This window comes from Carcharodon carcharias, chromosome 7 (genome assembly GCF_017639515.1).
Source record: "Carcharodon carcharias isolate sCarCar2 chromosome 7, sCarCar2.pri, whole genome shotgun sequence".
NCBI classification, from domain to species: Eukaryota; Metazoa; Chordata; class Chondrichthyes; order Lamniformes; family Lamnidae; genus Carcharodon; species Carcharodon carcharias.
In genome coordinates, this window is record NC_054473.1 from 41,001,745 (window position 1) to 41,021,543 (window position 19,799).

Here is a 19,799-nt window from a genome sequence, read left to right on the forward strand (position 1 = left end):
TGAAATCCTTTCATTTAATGGCTGAGGCTTAAGAGCAGAGAGGCTATGCTGTAACTATGTAAAACATTAGTTAGGCCACGGTTTGAGCACTGTGTGCAATTATGGTCAGCTCATTACGGAAAGGATGTAATTGTACTAGAGAGGGTACAGAGGAGATTTACAAAGATGTTGCCAGGACTGGAAAATTGCAGCTTTGAGGAAAGATTGGATAGGCTGGGATTGTTTTCCTTGGAACAGAGGAGGCTGAGGAAAGATTTCATTGAGATGTACAAAATTGTGAGGGGCCTGGATAGAGTGGATGGGAAGGGCCTATTTACCTTAGCAGAAAGATCAGTGACTAGGGGGCATAGATTTAAAGTGATTGGTAGAAGGATTGGAGGGGAGATGAGGAAAAATATTTTCACCCAGAGGGTTGCAGAGTCTGGAACTCACTGCCTGAAAGGGTAGTAGGGACAGAAACCCTCAGCTCATTTAAAAGGTGTCTGTATATGCACCTGAAGTGCTGTAGCCTGTCGGGCTACAGACAAATGCTGGAAAGTAAGCTTAGGCTGAAGGCTCTTTTTCGACCGGTGCAGTCACGATGTCCAAACAGCCTCTTTCTGTGCTGTAAACTTTCTATGATTCTATGATGTATTAGTTTCTCCTTTTTAGTAAATGTGCTGAAATTTAAAATAAGAACATGGGGAGAATTTTCTCCCCGTTGGGTGGGCAGGTCGGGAGCAGGCACAGGCGGGCGCAGAAAGAAGTTAATGGATCAGGAAAGAATGCTCATTGGTGAGAGACAATAGATGATCCTTCACACTGTGGTGCTAGGGTAGAAGAACTCAAAGGTCTGTGGGATTTATCTTACGTGCTGCTATCTTGTTTACATACCTCAGAACACAACATCCCATTTGCACACACAATGCACGTGTAAAAAGTACTGCAGGGTGTGCATACCATTATTTGAATCCAGCCATCATAGTGGCTTTGTAAGAACCATACCAGCCAGTGAAGCCAAAACTACTTACTGGTTTTGTAAACCAGCTGACATGCAGTCTGTTGTAGGCCCGTAAATGCAATCAGTTCTGATAGCAACCTAGTCTATGTGCCCCTCCTTCTTAAAGCACCTGTGAAACCACCTGTTTTGGTGATTATCATGGATTGTAGAGGTAGCATTACCAACTTGTCCATTCTATGTTTCTTGTTGCATAATTATTGCGAGTATCTGTATAAGACAAATGGCTATTGGCAAATGTAGAATTGTTTGGCTTTTTAAAAATAATTAATTTGTCTTTGTTTGCCAGGAAACCTGGTTTTACTTTTCATCTCAGTGGAAGGGGTCATTTTACTTCGGTTACCCAAGCAACTGAGAATATTTGGTTCTTGGCTCCATATGTGGATAAGCTGTGAAACTAGAAGCAAACACATCATTTCTTTTTACGTAGCCATATTTGGTGCTATTTCTTCTACAGCAAAGTGTAAAAGAAAACTCCAAAGGCATCCTAAGGAACTGTTTAAAAAACACTATTTAGAATCTGGAGTGTGGTTGGGTTGTCACAAGTACATTTAGCCTTCTATTCTTAAATAGGCATCAATTCACAGCTGTTCAGCATTGTAATATTACACTGCCTATGAAATTCTCCACATGGAACATCACTTCCAGTTTTAAATGAGGGAAGAAACTTTCAGCTGAGTCATTGATGTACGTTGTGTTTTTTTAATTAAAATATATTTTCATAAAATTTAGAAAATGTATTTTAGTAAATTTGAGCAAAATTAAAGTTTTGGATCAAAGCCAAAATAAAAAAATTCCACTTGGAATAACTGTACAAACTGTATGCACACTGTTCTATAACTTAGACTGCTGTCTTTGGCATGCAATCACAAGATAGAAATACACATCACTATTAAACTGAGTACCCCTATCCAAATCTTAGCATTTTACATGAAAAATAAACTATAGTATTTTAGAACTGATCAGCTTTTCAGTTTACAGTGACTTTCAATTTTCCTCCACGACTGGATTCCTAAAAAATCTCTAAATCCTACTGAGGTGGAAAAGAATTCAGCTGGTATTATTAGCTGAACGATTTTGTTTGAAAGAACCTCATTCTTTCATCTCTCCCCACCCCACCAAACAAATTTCAGAAGTGCCAGTTGCAATAAATTGGACTTATTTGTCATAAAACTTTCCATTTAACAGATTGTTGTATTTTTCTGCACTTTGTAAAATTCTAGATATGTTTGAATCTCATCTAGAAAATAATCAAACTATTGAAGAGGACTTAAAGAACGATTCAGAAAGATTTAAAGGTATGTTGTGGAAGTGGGGAGGGGGAGGAGCAGAATTGCTATTGCCAAATTCCTTGCTTTAGTTCTTGACCAAAAAAGGAATGCTCAAGAAACAGAAAAGCTCAATATATTGTGGGCTGATTTTAATCACAATTTAATCAACCGTTTAGGAGAAAAACATTTCCTGAATAACTTTTGCTATTTTAAAAGCATGTTGAAACAATAACAAATGGCAGTGAAAATAAGCCTTAAAAAGGCAAGATCTGATGTGCATGTTGATGAGGAAGTTTACAAAAATAATTCCACACTGCTATATATACCGTAAAACTAAATGCTTTTATATGTTCAATATTTCATGTGTTTCATGAGAATGCAGCAAACATTACTATTTTTGTAACTTTATCGACCATTCATAAAATATTACAACTGAGAATGTATTTATAAATGACACCGGCAATATTTAATGTATACTCAACTGAGATTAAAGGAAATATGTAAGACAGTTTGTTACTTCAGAGTTTGAATAGCTTATAGCTGATCATTAAATATTAACAGTGAATTTCCAGTGGTAACTTTAGTGTTAAATGCCTTGTGCCATTTACACAAATTATTTGGTGGGCCAATGAAATCAAAAATGATTGTGCTATTTGTAGTGGTAATCGTTTTACAGATACTAATTATTGACCTGTTTCAGAAGCACCAATTCTTGCAATTTTTATTTGCAGCTTTCAGAAAGTTCAGGTTCAGTGCAGTATAGCTTTGCCTCTCCTCTGCAGGAAAGTGACTCATGACAGATGCAACTCCCTAGATGGTAGCATTCATGTATCAAGTGATCATTCTTTGTTTGCAGGCCCAGACTGTCAGTACTAGAAGGTTATTCAATTTCAAGAAGTTGCCAAGCCTGCTTCTATCTTCAGCTGACATTCGCACATTTAATCATAGAATTGTTACAACACAGAAGGCTATTTGGCCCTCTGTACCCATGCCAGTTCTCTAAGGGAGCAGCTCCCCTAGACCCACTCCTCAGGTTTTTCCCTGCAGCCCTACAATTTTTTTCTCTTCAAATAACTATCCAATTCTCTTTTGAAAGCTTCCGTTGAATCTGCTTCCACAACACTGAAGAAGTGCATTCCAGATCCAATGCACTCACTGCATAAAAAGGATTTTCCTCATGTTGCCATTGCTTTTTTTTCCAATCACCTTAAGTCGATTTCTACTGGTTCTCAATCCTTCCGCCATCAGGAACAGTTTCCCCCTATCTACTCTGACCAGACTCCTCTACCAAATCTTCTTTTCTCCAAGGAGAACAGCCCCAGCTTCACCAATCTATCCATAAAATTGAATTTCCCGATTCCTGGAACTATTGTCATGAATCTTTTTTGTGCCCTCTTGAATGCCTTCACATCGTTCCTAAAGTGAAGCGCCCGCAATTAGAGACAATGCTCCAATTGAGGCCAGACCAGTGTTTTCATAGAATCATAGAAAGTTTACGGCACAGAAAGAGGCCAATTGGCCCATCATGTCTACGCTGGCCGATTCCCATTTTCCAGCATTTGTTCCGTAGCCCTGCAGGTTATGGCACTTGATGTGCAGATCCAGGCACCTTTTAAATGAGTTGAGGGTTTCTGCCCTGACAATCCTTTCAGGCAGTGAGCCCCAGACCCTGCAACCCTCTGAGGAGTTAAACCTAAATCTATGTTCCCTAGTAAATAGGCCCTTCCCACCCACTCTATGCAGGCCCCTCACAATTTTGCACATCCCAATCAAATCTCCCCTCAGCCTCCTCTGTTCCAAGGAAGAGAATCAAAAGTTCCTCATAGTTGCAATTTTTCAGTCCTGGCAACAACCTTGTAAATCTCCTTTGTACCCTCTCTAATACAATTACATTCTTTCTGTAATGAAGTGACCAGAACTCTGCACACAAGCCACAACTTGAGTACTAATATTTTATATGGTCCAGTATAACCTCCCTGCCCTTCTATTCTATGCCTTGGCTAATAAATGGAAGGATTCCATATGCTGTCTTAACCACCTTATCAACCTTCAGGGACCTGTGGACATTCACTCCAAGGTCCCTCACTTCCTCTACACCTCTCAGTATCCTCCCATTTATTGTGTATTCCTTTGCCTTGTTTAAACTCCCCAAATGCATCACCTCACACTTCTCTGGGTCAAATTCCGTTTGCCACTTTTTTGCCCACCTGATCAGACTGTTGATTTCTTCCTGCAGTCTACAGCTATCCTCCTCGCTATGTACCACATGGCCAATTCTTGTGACATCTGCAAACTTCTTGATCATTCCCCCTTCATTTACATCCAAATCTTTAATATACACCACAAAAAGCAGGGGACCTAGTACTGAGCCCTGCAGAACCTTCCTAGAAATAATCACACAAACACCCAACAACAATTGTCCTTTAAGATAAAAGCAAAAAACTGCAGATGCTGGAAATCCAAAAGATGTCAAAAAAGATGTTCTCACACTGAACAGTTTCTCCTTAAACTCCTCTCACTTCCTCCAAATAAAAGGTGTGGCTATGGGCAACGCATGGACCCCAGCTATGCCTGTCTCTTTATGGGGTATGTGGAACATTCCTTGTTCCAGTCCTACTCCGGCCCCCTCCCACAACTCTTCCTCCAGTACATCGATGATTACTTCGGTGCTGCTTCATGCTCTCGTCTGGACCTGGAAAAATTTATTAATGTTGCTTCCAATTTCCACCCCTCCATCATTTTCACATGGTCCATCTCTGACACTTCCCTTCTCTTCCTTGACCTCTCTGTCTCAATTTCTGGTGATAGACTGTCCACCAATATCCATTACAAGCCTAGCGACTCACACAGCTACCTCGACTACTGCTCCTCACACCCCACTTTCTGTAAGGACTCCATCCCATTCTCTCAGTTCCTTCGCCTCCGTCGCATCTGTTGTGATGCTGCCACTTTCCAAAACAGTTCCTCTGACATGTCCTCCTTCTTCCTTAACCGAGGGTTTCCAGCCACGGTCGTTGACAGGGCCCTTAACCGTGTCCGGCCCATCTCCCGCGCATCCGCCCTCACACCTTCTTCTCCCTCCCAGAAACATGATAGGGTCCCCCTTGTCCTCACTTATCACCCCACCAGCCTCCGTATTCAAAGGATCATCCTCCGCCATTTCCACCTACTCCAGCATAATGCCACCACCAAACACATCTTCCCTTCACCCCCTGGCGGCATTCTGCAGGGATCGTTCCCTCCGGGACACCCTTGTCCACTCCTCCATCACCCCTTACACCTCAACCCCCTCCCATGGCACCTTCCCATGCAACCGCAGAAGGTGCAACACCTGCCCCTTTATTTCCCCTCTCCTCACCGTGCAAGGGCCCAAACACTCCTTTCAAGTGAAGCAGCATTTCACTTGCATTCGTTACTCCCAATGCGGTTTCCTCTACATTGGAGAGACCAAACACAGACTGGATGACTGCTTTGCAGAACACCTTCAGTCTGTCCACAAGCATTACTCAGACCTCCCTGTCATTTGCCATTTCAACACTCCACCCTGCTCTCATGTCCACATGTCCGTCCTTGGCTTACTGCGTTGCTCCAGTGAAGCTCAACACAAACTGGAGGAACAGCACCTCATCTTCCGAGTAGGCACTTTACAGCCTTCTGGACTGAATATTGAATTCAACAATTTTAGATCATGAACTCTCCTCTATCCCCACCCCCTTTCCGATTTCCCCCCCACCCCCTTTTTTTCCAATAATTTATATAGATTTTTCTTTTCCTGCCTACTTCCATTATATTTAAATGTATTTCCATCCATTGTTTTATCTCTACCTTTTAGCCTTCTTTGATTCCTTCACCCCACCCCACCCCCACTAGGGCTATCTGTACCTTGTCTTGCTTTCTACCCTTAATTAGCACATTCCTCAGATAATATCACCACCTTCAACACCTCTTTGTTCTTTTGTCTGTGATATCTTTTGGTTATCTCCACCTATCACTGGCCCTCTATCCGGCTCTACCACGCGCGCCCCTCCCCCCCACTTAAACCAGCTTATATTTCACCTCTTTTCTATTTTTACTTAGTTCTGTTGAAGGGTCATTTGGACTCAAAATGTTAACTGTGCTCCTCTCTGCAGATGCTTCCAGACCTGCTGAGTTTTTCCAGATATTTTTGTTTTTGTTTTTAACAATTATCCTTTGTTTCCTGCCACTGAACCAATTTTGTATCCAGCTTGCTCCATTCCCCTGGATCCCTTGGGTTTTTATTATTTTAACCAGTCTGCCATGCAGACCTTGTCAAAAACCTTGCTAAAATCAATGTAGACCACACCAACTGCACTACTGTGATCAATCCTCCTTGTTAGTTCCTCAAAAGCTACAATCAGTTTTATGCGGGTTTATCATAACTTCCTTGCTTTTGCACTCTCTTTCCCTATTTATAAAGCCCAGGATCCTGAATGCTTTATTATCTGTTTTCTCAACCTACCCTGTCACCTTCAAGGATTTGTGCACATATACTCTCAGGTCCCTCTGCTTTTGCGCCCGCGTTTGGAATCCTTTATCTTATATTGCCTCTCCTCATTCTTCTTATCAGAATGAGTCACTTGACACTTCTCTGCATTAGATTTCATCTACCCCATGTCCGTGCATTCCATCAGCCTGCCTGTCTTTTTGAAATTTAACACTATCTTCCTCACAGTCCACAATTGTTCCAAATTTTTTGTCATCTGCAAATTTTAAAATTGTGCCCTGTACATCTAAATTATACCCAGTCTGGGTCATTAATATATATCAAGAAAAAGGGTCACCAATCCCTGGGGAACCCCACTATATATCTTCCAGTCTGAAAAACAGCTATTCATCACCACTATCTTCTGTCACTCAGCCAATTTTGTATCTGTTACTGCCCCTTTTATTCCTCTAACTTTTCTGACAAGCCTGTTATGTGGCACTTTATCAAATGCCTTTGGAACTCCATGTGCATCATACCAACAGCATTACCCTCATCAACCCTCTCTATGACCTCATCAAAAAACTCAAGTAAGTTAGTTAAACACAGATTGCCCTTAATAAGTCCATGCTGGCTTTCCTTAATTAATTTGTATTTGTCCAAATGATAATTTGTCTCAAATTATCATTTCTAAAAGCCTCCCTACCACCGAGGTTGATCTGGCTGGCCTGTAATTGGTGGGCTTTCTAGCCTGAATTGCTTAATAGTGGTAAAGAGCAGTCATCACTGGTGATTTGCAGTTCACCTCCAAAAGCACAAGAAGGCTAAGGCTTTTGTAGCACAGAGACATATATAATCCTGCACATGTTAGGGATTAAATCTGGGACCAGCAAAATCCCTGGTATATCTTCCCATTGAACTACTGGAAGAGTCTTAAAATTTAATCCGATCATGTAAAGTATTATGGTAGCCTGTAACAGGACAGCAGCTAACTGTTGCTAAATGAAAATAGTTAATTACTTGGCTTTTTATGGTCTAGTTCCCTTGGGAGTTGTTATATGATAAGAGGCTTGCAGGGTTAGGCCTGTAAGTCAATCTAATCTAACCTTATCCCCTAGGTGTTGCAGAATACATTGTTGTAAGCTGTGGTACACACAATATAATACAAATGCCACTATTTTGCAGAAATGAAGCTTGTTGCACCTTGTTAGAATATTAGTTTCTGACCCCTCTGGACTCAATTTTTGACTGTGTATATTAACTTTCAAACAAAGTTTGTTTTTAACTATTTTGTCTTACTATTTAGAGCAGTATGGCTGGGAATGTGTAACAGATTGTGGGTAAAAGAAGAACTTAAATCAATTTAACACCTTTCGCAACTTAAGGCCATCCAAAGTGCTATATAGCCAATTACGTTTTTTTGCACTGTTACAATGCAGGAAATGTGACAGCCAATTTTGCATAAAATATGGTACCAGGAATAGAAATGGAGAGCTTGGTAGTATGGAGCTTGAGTATTGCTGAGAAAAGAGACATACTGTTGAAGCTTTACATCTTGCACTCATCAAGACAGACACAAGAATGCCAAATATCAAAAGGATCAACAATTCATACTGGTTGGCAAGTTGGCTCTAATTGGTCGAGACGTTGCCATGGTGAATGCACCAAATATCCCACAAGCTTTTGTTTATTCCAAAAGGTGCAATGTCTGGGCATATTCCTTTTGCCTGCAGAGGATAAGTCCCTGCATATGTAGCTTCTAGCAAGCTAGATTGCAAACCCAACTGATAATCCTAAATTGGTTGTTAGTGTTATTCTTGGCACACTCAGGATTGTTCAGCAAATGCTGCCAAATTGCGGAATCACATCTGATATTAGACATCATGTTCTGAGTTTTGCAAGCGAGGGCTGGGTGAGTATGGTCAGTACCTTTGGTCAGGCAAAGTCCTGCCGTCACATTGAGGATACCCTCCATTGTGTTGTGTGGCACTACCACTGTGCTAAATGGGATAGATTTCGAACAGACCTAACTACTTGAGACTGGTCATCAGCAGCAGCAGAATTGTGCTCAAGCACAATCTGTAACCTCATGGCCCGGCATATCCCCTGCCAACAAGTGGGAAAAACATACTTGACCTCATCCTCACCAACCTGCCTGCCGCAGATGTATCTGCCTATGACAGTAATCAATAATCAGTCCTTGTGGAGATGAAGTCCCATCTTCACATTGAGGATACTCTCCATCGTGTTGTGTGGCACTACCACAGTGCTAAACGGGATAGATTTCAAACAGATCTAATGACTCAAGACTGGCACATGAGATGCTATGGGCCAGCAGCAGCAGAATTGCACTCAGCCACAATCTGTAACCTCATGGCCCAACATGTACCCACTCTACCATTACCATCAATCCAGGGAATCAACCCAGCTGCAATGAAGAGTGCAAGAGGGCATGCCAAGAGCAGCACCAGGCCTACCTAAAAATGAGGTGTCAACCTGGAGAAGCTATTGCACAAGACTACTTCCGTGCCAAACAGCAGAAGTAGCAAATGATAGGCAGAGCTAAGCGATCCCACAACCAACAGATCAGATCTAAGCTCCGCAGTCATGTCACATCTACTCGTGGTGGACAATTAAACAACTCACTGGAGGAGGCGGCTCCACAAATATCCCCATCGTCAATGATGGGGGGGCCCAGCACATCAGAGCAAAAGATAAGGCTGAAGCATTTGCTACAATCTGCAGCCCAAAGTGCTGGGTGGATGATCCATCTTGGTTAAATCTATTGCATTCAGACATTAAGCTGACTTTGTGTTCATTACCGACATTGGAGGTTTGTTACAAGCATTTCCTAAGCAGTAGAACTATATGCAAAATAAGAAAGTAACTGAATTTTTAATACAAGGTTTCTGAAGTAATTTTTGCCACTCTGGTTGTTCTCAAAGCTTGGGATGTGAGGGAGGGTGACAGGCAGCAGTGGCCAAGAGTGCGGATACTAGTCATGGCGGAAACAGAGGAGGTAGCATTGGATCTCTGGCTTGGTTTTATTACCGCTAACGTAGACGGTGCCCAAAATACTTGTTTAAATTATCATGTGACACTGGTTGTAGTAATGCACAGCCTATCTCAGGGTATATCTGAGAGGTCTCAAAAGTAAGTAAGCGGTAGCACCTACCTATTCTAAGGCCAGCTTTGGAGTGGTAAGTAAGTGGATGGGCAAGATTAATTTGGAAAGGAGTGTGCCACAAGAAGTCAATAAAAAACTTTTGATGTAAAATAAAAACAGAAAATGCTGGAAAAACTCAGCAGGTCTGACAGCACCTGTGGAGAGAGAAACAGAGTTAACGTTTCAGGCCTGTATGACCCTTCAGAGCTAAAGAGAAGTAGAAATGTGACTAAATTTATACTGTTTAAGGGGGGTGGAGCAGGTGAAGTTGGATAGAAGGCCAGCGATAGGTGGGAGCTAAGGAGAGATTGACACATGTCACGGACAAAAAGGCAAAGGGAGTGCCAATGGTAGTGGTAAGGGCTAAAGAAGGTGCTAATAGTGGCATAAAGGTAAGAAAGCAGAATGTGTTAATAGCAGAACAAGGGTAAGCACTCTGAAAGAACAACTTGGAATAAGTAACAGCCTTTTTGGGGGTTGGGGTGGCACTGGTTGGGGAAAAAGATTAGAAAAAGGGATAAAAGGGGGATTTAAAAAGGGGATAAAACAATGAATGAAAATAAGTGGATAAAAAAAAAATTTTAATCTAAAAAAGGGATGAAGACAGAGGAGAAAGTTCGTGGTCTGAAGTTGTTGAACTCAATGTTAAGTCTGGAAGGCTGTAAAGTGCCTAATCGCAAGATGAGGTGCTGTTCCTCCAGTTTGCGTTGGGCTTCACTGGATCATTGCAGCAGGCCAAGAATGGGCATGAGAGCAGGATGGTGTGTTGAAATGGCAAGCAACAGGAATGCCTGGGTCACGCTTGCAGACAGACCAAAGGTGTTCCGCAAAGCAGTCACCCTGTCTGCGTTTGGTCTCCCCAGTGTAGAGGGGAGCAATGAATGCAGTAGACCAAATTGAAGGATGTGCAAGTGAAGTGCTGCTTCACCTGAAAGAAGTGTTTGGGCCCTTGGACGTTGAGGAGGGAGAAGGTAAAGAGGCAGGTGTTGCACCTTCTGCGATTGTGTGGGAAGGTGCCGTGGGAAGGGGATGAGGTGTTGGGACTGATGGAGGAGTGAACCAGGATGTCCCAGAGGGAATAGTCCCTATGGAATGCTGACGGGGGTGGGGTGAGTGGCAGATGTGTTTGGTGGTGGCATCATGTTGGCGTTGGTGGAAATAGCAGAGGATGATCCTTTTGAATGCAGAGGCTGGTGGGGTGAAAAGTGAGGACAAGAGGGGCCCTTTCATGGTTCTTTGAGGGAGGGGGAAGTTGTGAGAGCAGAGGTGCGGGAGATGGTTTGGACACAGTTGAAGGAAGTGTTGACCACTGTGGTTGGGAAACATTGATTAAGGAAGAAGGAAGACATGTTTGAACAAGACATGAAGGAAGTAATGTATAATATTCTAACAGTTTTGCTTGTTAGTTAATGTCAGTTTCCTTGCTTGATGCTTCGATACTTCTGTTGATTTGAGTCATTCTCAGACTCCAGTTGATGCTAGCTCTTGCTTTTGAAACTCACTTGGAATGTCACAGATCCATCTCTGTGCTTCAGGAACTGATGACATTTCCCTACTACATGTTGTGACATCCTGTGAATATGAAGCCTGGAATAAATTAAGCAGAGGGCTTCATAAACCTTCTCATGATAAGGATGTCCAATTTTTTTTTTAAATGCAAGTATGAGTATATTAGTGTAGCAGCTGTGTTACTAGACTAGTAATCCAGAGGCTTGGCCTAATAACTTGAAGAACATTAAGTTCAAATGCAACCATAGTAATTTGATAATTTGAATTCAGATTTTCTTTTTTAAAAAAAAATGAAAATAATGCAAATGTGACCATGAATTTTTTGTTCATTCATTTGTGGGATGTGGGTGTCACTGGCTAGGCCAGTATTTATTGCCCATCCCTAATTGCCTTTGTTCAGCTGTGGGTCTGGAGTCACATGGGTAAGAATATTGCGCTTGTCAAGCGGGCGCACGCCTGACCCGAACGAGCGTAAAATGATGCGGGCAAGCGTCCCTATGTCATCACATACTCGAGCAACATTTCAGTCAGCAGGTGCGCACGGAGTCGGCAGTGCACCCACCGACAATTAACAGGCATATTAAGGCCATTAAAGTTCTAATTAAATGAAGCTTTTCGTTGCCTGTTCAACTTCAGTGTTGGCAGGCAGGTGAAAAGGCCAAGCGGCCTTTGGATTTGTTGCAAAAGTGCATCGACAGGCGGGATTAGATTTCATTCAGTGATTTTAAGAAAAATTTAAAATTTTCAAACTAATTTCTAACATGTCCCTGCTCATGTAACAGAGCCACATGAAGGGAGATGTTATTAACATTTTAAAATTCTTCATATTTTATTTTCAAACTTCTTTTACTGAGCGCACCCCCGCGCATGTGCACACTTCCGTGCTTGCGCTCCTCCTGCCCCCACCTTCAAGTCCAGGCCCAATCGCAGGCAGCGGTCAGCTTCACGACCGCTTCCGAGCCCACCTGCCGTGCCCACCCAACGAAGGCTAAATTCTGCCTATATAGACCAGACCAGGAAAGGACAGCAGATTTCCTCCCATAAAGGACATTGGTGAACCAGATGGGTTTTTATGGCGATTGACGGTGGTTTCGTCGCACTTTTTAATTCCAGATTTTTATTGGATTCCCACCATCTGCTGTGGTGGGATTCGAACCTGGGTCCCCAGAGCATTACCCTGGGCCTCCGGATTACTAGTCCAGTAAATATGCCACTGCCTCCCCCAGTTGTTAGCTTGCCATAAAAACCAACAGGTTCATTAATGTTCTTACAATGAAAATGCCTGCCATCATTACCCTGTCTGACCTAAAATCATAGATGGTTACAACATAGAAGGAGTCCATTCGGCCTATCATATCTGTGCCAGCTCTGCAAGGGCAATCTATTATCCTGCCTTTTCCCTGTAGCCCATCATCACCATTTCAGGACAACTAGGGATGGGAAATAAATATGGGCCTGGTTAGCAATGTAGCAATGTCCAGCCCAAGGAAGGCCTTGCATGTTGTTGATGATATCTCCAACTCTGGGTCAGATGGAATAAAATGTGTGCAGGGATTACTTCGAGAACATTCGAAGAAAGAGACGTCAGTCAAGCAACAATCTACAATAACATGCATGGCTATGGAAAAGGTATGGCGATCCTCTGAGCCTCTCACAGTTTCACCAAACTTGCTTGCAAGCCTGCTCAACAATGTGGTACTGCATGTCAGCAATTGGCTCTATGCTGGTTGTTAATGTTTTAAGGCCCTGATGTAATCTGAAGCATTTGTCACGGGTTATGTGGTAATATTGAATGAGACACACTGACTTGTCCAGCTTAACTAGTTCAACATAGTTCCTTCTCAAGCTACAAATTTTGAGTTAATATCTCATGCTTGGGAAAAAAAATCAAGGTCTGAACAACATTTTGAGGGTTGGTTTTCAAGTTTAACATCCAATCCTAGAAGTATCCTATTTCACACGACAAGCAGACGATTGCAGATAAATTTTATTTGCAATCTGCAGATAATATGATTCGGCAGACTCGATGAGACTGAAATGGCAGTCTCTCAATGCATGTTTTATCATTGACATATCTGGATAACCAGAAAGTATATACTAGCTTGTATAAAGGTTTAAATAATTCATTATTAATTTTAATCAAGTGTCTTGTGTGTTGCTGGTAACTCCAGTGTTTATTGTCCACCTCCAGTTATCCTGAGGCTTTTCCTGATAGCACCTAAAGCAAACCATCCTTGCATCCAAGGATTAACTTGCATTCCTTCTCAATTATATTTTTGCTTAAGTGAGGATCTAATAGAGGTTTATAAAATATTCATCTTTTGAGAGAAATAGTGATAGTTTACAGTCAATTAATTGATAATAGTGGACATAGGCTTAAAAGAAATTTAGAAGATTTTGTTTACACATTATTCAAACATGGAATGTGTCGGCAATAGTAATTATTGGGCTTGAGGCTTTAACCATTTAAAAATTAATGGGATAAGTATTTAAAAATTAAAGTATATTAAAAGGATATGGGAAAGGGTGTGGAAATTGTGCTAGAGAAATTGTTCCAACTAAAGAGCTTGCACTCGCACAGGTTTACATGATTGTATGGCCTCCTGTGCTGCAATTTCAGTAATTCTGGCAAGATTTTGTTTCATAATTGGGCGATTTAATGTAATTTTGATCGTGATTTATGTAGTAATTGGGTATCTGTAACACAACCCTTCAGCTTTCTTTCAGTGTAGTTAATTTCTACTCTATCTGCACTGCATACTATTCCTCAAATGAGAGGGCTGGTGACTTGTTGCAAGACCTTTACTGATGGCACCTTTAAACAAATTTCCTTTGCTGAAAGGAAAAATGTACTTCCTGTATATTCTGGTAAACGCATATACTTCTGGTACCATACATTATTGTATCAGTACATTTTGTGTTGCACCTTTTAAGTTTTGTATAATATTGATCTTTTGTTTTTGTTAAAGCCACTCTTATAGCAGAAGACCATCATACCAAAGTCACAGAAGACACAAAGCTATTGAAAGGTTTGTAATGTTCAAGATACTACATATGCTTCAACTATGACAGGGAAATCAAGATGACTGTTGTGAGCAGGTTACTGATATAACTAATTTCAGTTTTTTTTTCCTCAATTTTAATGAGAACATAGATTTCACAGAAACTCGTTGCAATAGCTTTTGATAAATTAATTATTTTGTGTTCATTATAAATATAGCAAATATTGACATAAATCATGACATAGCTATGGATGCGAAGGACAGTTAAACTCCTGGTAATTCATCTATACAGAAAGGTCCTAAAGTTTCCCATTTGATCATCCATAAAATATTCCAGGTATTTGCCTCCATCAATCATCCTGAATGTTTGTTTGTACTTTGATCGCTGTTTAATGTAAGGAAGACTTTGCTGATATCATTCCTAAATTTATCTTTTACTAATTTGAACCTATGTCACCTCATCTTTCTTTAAATTAAATTACAAAATAGTATTCTAGATTTATATTTCTATTCCCCCTTGACAATCTTGCATACTTCAATATACTTCATGGCAGACTCTTCAGGCAGAATTTTACTAGCCCCAGGGTGTTGGGCTGGGAGGCAGGGGGCTGGAGGCTGGCAGCCACTTTAAATAATTAAGCCCCCTACCGGGGAGAATTTTCAGGACCACTGGCGGTGGGCAGTGCCCCAATGATTGTGGAAGCTGCAGCTTTGTGGAACAATGTCCTTGCTGCCATCTTGGGGCTCATCTGTTCCTGAGGCTCCATGCCCTGAAGAGGGAGCTGCGGGGGGGGGGGGGGAAGGCATCCCCCATGACCCCAATGTTCCAATCAGAGAAATTTCCACTCCTTCCCTCCAATTTGAGGAACCCTCATGTTCTCTGACCTGCCTCAGCTGTGTCCATCTCTCTTGGTGGAGCTGCTGAGACTTCAGAGTTGCTGGTGCTCCCATCAAATCCAGAATTTTTCCTATCACTTGTCAAAGCCCAGATCATTAACATTAGGGAGCAGCTTTGTGCCTTTTCTCTGCACTGCCTCTTAGAACCATAGAAAAGTTACAGTGCAAAAAGAGGCCATTCAGCCCCTTAAGCCTGTGCCGGCCAGAAAAAGATGAAGGTACATGAATGTTTCTCTTGTTTGTCAGAGACTAGAACTGCACACAGTTGTTAAAGTAGTCTGATCAATGGAAGATAAAGTATTACTAGAAATGTTCTGGCTACATTACAATAGGTCAGGGTGGAATCGAATTAAGGCAATTCCACTGATCTGGACAAAGCTATTGGAGTTGTGCTTGACAATGTTGTTTGCAGATATATCAAGGAGGGATAATGCACCATGGTCACAGTCACAAAGGGTATCATTTGTGACTTTGGCTAAGGCCATTACAATTTATGGCAATGCCAAAAATTTGAAAGGAGAGATTCAAGCATGGATTTAGAAGGAAACAAAACTTCTAACACCGAGGAAGATGGGGGCGTTGGTTTTCAAGAGCAGCAGACTTGAAGGTGGATTTTTTAAGGAGGGTGTGATGATGGTCATTTTGAAAGGGAAGGTGACATTATCTTAGGATAGGGAACCATTTACAATGTCAGGTAGAATTAGGATCAGGAAGGGCATTAGTTGGTCAGCAGCTCAGTGGAAATGGTGTCAAACAGCAAGAGATGTGTCTTGTCAAGATGAGCTCAAAGTGTGTGTGAGGAGAATGGGGAAAGGGCTGGCTTGGTAAACAAGGGGAAGGGAAGGGATGCAGGAGCAGCACAGGCAGCTGAACAGAGAGCCTCAATCACAGTGATAAAGAAGGCCATGAACTCCTAGCATGTAGTTGAATCTGAGGGCATGTGATGGGGAGGAGGCAGTCGCAGTTTGAGGTGAGTGAGAAGGGCAGATGTATTTTTAAGAGCTTGTGTGTAGTGGAGAGAAGACAAAATCATGCTCTCCAGGATGATCCTGGTATAGTGGGTTTCTTTGGGAGAAGTGAGTGGGATCCAATAGCATTTGTTGTGGCCAAGCAAATTTTTAAGCCCTTGGATAAAAAATCCTTTGCTGAAGGGGCTTCGTTTTTTTTTGTTGCTATGGGGGATTGATATCTGCGCCAGTGCTGATGAGTGATGTTTATAGAACTAGCTGATGAAGCATCCTGAAAGTGCAGAAGAATATTTTTATTGCATGTTTTGAAAATCAATGCATTTAGTTTGCATTGTCAGGCAACCATCCGATCAAAGCTATAATAATTCCCAGCAATGAGAGAAAAATGTAATTGGGTGTATATGTTTTTGGAATTCACATGAGTGTCAAGAATGTATGCTAATTAGATCATTTTTTCAGAATTGTTAGAATTTTACATATAATAGGCTACGTTGATTTGACTACTTTCCCCCTCCCCAATGAATTTGCAACGTTCACTTGTTAAACAATTTTTAACTTGGCTGTTTACCTTGACTGGAGTTCAACATTGAATTTCACTACGTGGTTGAACCCAGAGTTCTACATGTTCCTACCTTCATAATGATTGGCATCTTGTGCTGAAACCCACCTAGCATTACCAATTTTTCCAGGATCTGTATTAAATTGCAGAATTTTAGGAATTGGTGCATAGCACACAAATTGAAGTGTTGATGCACAAAATTAAAATTGGATTTCTCTTTTAGAAGGTATGAAAGTAGTGTTAAGGAAATATTCGAGAAATCTGTCCCACTGCAGTCCATTAAGCATTATATAGGTTGAGTTTTCTTCATCCGTATATCCGAAAACCAAATGCACCCAAAAGCCGCTCACTTTTTGACCCTCGGTGACCTTTAGCACAGGAAGTCTAGTTGTTTGTCTGCACTGTTTATCTTGCGATTTTTGTGGTGAACATGTCAAAAAGAAACTTATGGGTACCCTGCATTTATTATTCAGTCATACGTCTTACTCTTCTAGCCATTTTATTTAATTTAGACCATAGCTAGCCTAGACTTAGGTTATTATAAAGTAAATTTATATGCAGTATCTTAAAACTGAAATTACCTGAAATTCAATCGGCCCCAAGGATTTCAGATAAAGGATACTCGACCTGTATATAAATGTCAAGTATTCTATTTGTACTTGAACTGTAAATGCAAATTTAGTTGGGGGAATTTATGAAATATTTTCTTTGTCTATGTAATTTAAATTATAACATAGAATTGTAAAATGATAGCGCCAAGAAAGAGACCTGTGCTGGCAGAGCTATTCAGTTAGTTCCACTCCCCTGCTCTTCCCTCGTACCCTTGTTTTGCTTTCAAATATATCTTCAAATATTTATCTAATTCCCTTTTAAAAGTTATTATTTCAGTGCAGTTGCTCCATAAATATTGTGAGAATAGACTTTAAAATATTTTTGGGAAATATTGATTATCCCATGAAAAAGGCTGTGTGTCTGTGTGTGTGTAAATGATTTAATTAAGCTGGGGAAAGGTTACTAGAGACAGGTTGTCTGGAAGATTAACACGTGAAAGGATAGAGGCATTAGTGTGCATTTGTAATGAGATATCATGTGGGTTTGAGGTACAAGTAAATAGGTTCAAATCTAACATTTGCATTTTTAGATAAGGTGAGAGTTTGTTTGAATATCAGAGGTCACAAGAAACATTTTTGCATCTTAGGGGAGTTCCATGGGTAAACAGAAGAGGGTATATTACATTTTATTGATCTGAAAGCAGAGACTTAAATAGAAACATGAAAGATTTTATATTTGGAAAGATGAGTTTCAAAAGTTGTGAGGACAATGGAACCTGAGATGAAGGGGGGGGGGGGGAGAAAGGGAACTTTAGAGTTACTATGAAGAGTTTAGTTGGTTGTTGGCTGTAAGAGGAAGATCTGGAAACAGCCTTAGGCTGGGAGAAGATGCAGTTTGAATCAGCCATCCAGTCAAGCAGGATAACTCTTAGGCTGCAAAAAGCTGTCTTATTCTGAAGTCCTGGATTTCCACAACAGAGTGGAAGAGAGTTTAAAGAGGTCATGTGATATCCCTTTATTAGAGCCACAACAGTTTGTCTTGGGTGCCAGTAATGGATTTTTATAGTTAAACATCTATAAGGGAATGCTGCCTGGAAGGTATGACCAAGTAGAGAGTTTTTTGGGGAATGTTTAGTAAGACTAATTTTAACTGTATAACTGTAATCTTGTGTGCCCAAGTTTTCTTTTCCTCTTGTTAGTAAAACTTTTACTTTTAATTTTTAAAATGCCAAAAGTGTCAGTGGACATCTTGCTGCTGAGACCAGTAAGCTTTCTTCTCCTTTTTAGAATGCAAAAAAGAAGGTATGGTCCATAAGCCAAGTTTCCCTCTGGGATTTGGTTTACTCAGCAATTAACATCTGCTATGGTCATAACAATATTTTCTGCACATTACCTCTGGCTCTTTTTTCTATCACCTTCAATCTGTGTCCTGTGGCCTTTCAGCCACTGGAAACGGTTTCTCCTTATTTCCACTTATTCAGAACCATGAATAATTTTGAACACCTCTATTAAATCTCCCCTTCAAGTTCTCTGTTCAAAAGAGAAACACCCCAACCTCTCCAGTCTCTTCACATAACTGAGGTCCCTCACTTTTGTTACTATTCCATTTTGTTGGGAGATGGTGGCATAGTGGTAATGTCATTGAACTAGTAATTCAGATGCTCAGGCTACTCATCTTCAATTCCCACCATAGCAGCTGGTGGAATTTAAATTAATTTAATTAAGTCTGAAATTGAAAGCGAGTCTCAGTAATGGTGACCATGAAATGATCGTTGATTGTTGTAAAAACCTATCTGGTTCACTAATGTCCTTTAGAGAAGGAAATCTGCCATCTGGCCTACAGGTGATTCCAGATCCACAGCAATGTGGTTAACTCGTAACTGCCCTCTGAAATGGCACAGCAAGTCATTCAGCAAGGGCAATTAGAGATGGGCAACAAATGCTGGCCTTGCCAGTGATGCCCACTTCCCATGAAAGAATAAAGAAAAAAATTCTAATAAATCTCTTCTCCACCCCTCAAAGGCCTTGGCATCTTTCCTATCTTGTGGTGCCCAGAGCTGAACACAATCTTACACTGAAGCCTATCTGGTGTTTATAAAGGTTTAGCGTGACTTCCTTGCATTCTCTTCTTCTCTTTATAAAGCCACTTGCTATTTTTAACAACTTGACCTGGCACCTTCAAGGATTTGTATATTTACAGCCCCAGGTGTCTCTGTGCATCCTCTTTAAAAGTGTAATTTATATTGCCCCTCCTCAGATTCCTACCAAAATAGATCACTTCATTCTTCCCTGTATTAACTTTAATCTGTCATGTGCCTGCCCATTTCACCAGTCTAAGTCCCCCGAAGTCTATTACTATTTCCTCATTGTTTACTACATTTTTGAGTTTTGTGTCATCTGCAAACTTTGAAATGATGCCATATATGCCCAAGTCC

The 19,799-nt window shown here is 41.0% G+C and overlaps 1 protein-coding gene across 38 annotated transcripts in view; it reads left to right on the top strand.

The window, feature by feature from the left end:
• The window catches only part of slmapa (sarcolemma associated protein a), a 241,758-nt gene that overhangs the window by 139,328 nt on the left and 82,631 nt on the right, over window positions 1-19,799 (top strand). For 20 of the 38 annotated variants that reach the window (XM_041191062.1, XM_041191028.1, XM_041191029.1 and 17 more), the window contains 2 exons: window positions 2,221-2,295; window positions 14,357-14,416. In XM_041191062.1, coding sequence (XP_041046996.1) covers window positions 2,221-2,295; window positions 14,357-14,416 — 135 coding nt within the window. The remainder of the gene's footprint in view (window positions 1-2,220; window positions 2,296-14,356; window positions 14,417-19,799) is intronic. The other 18 variants (XM_041191037.1, XM_041191044.1, XM_041191054.1 and 15 more) reach the window with 1 other exon arrangement.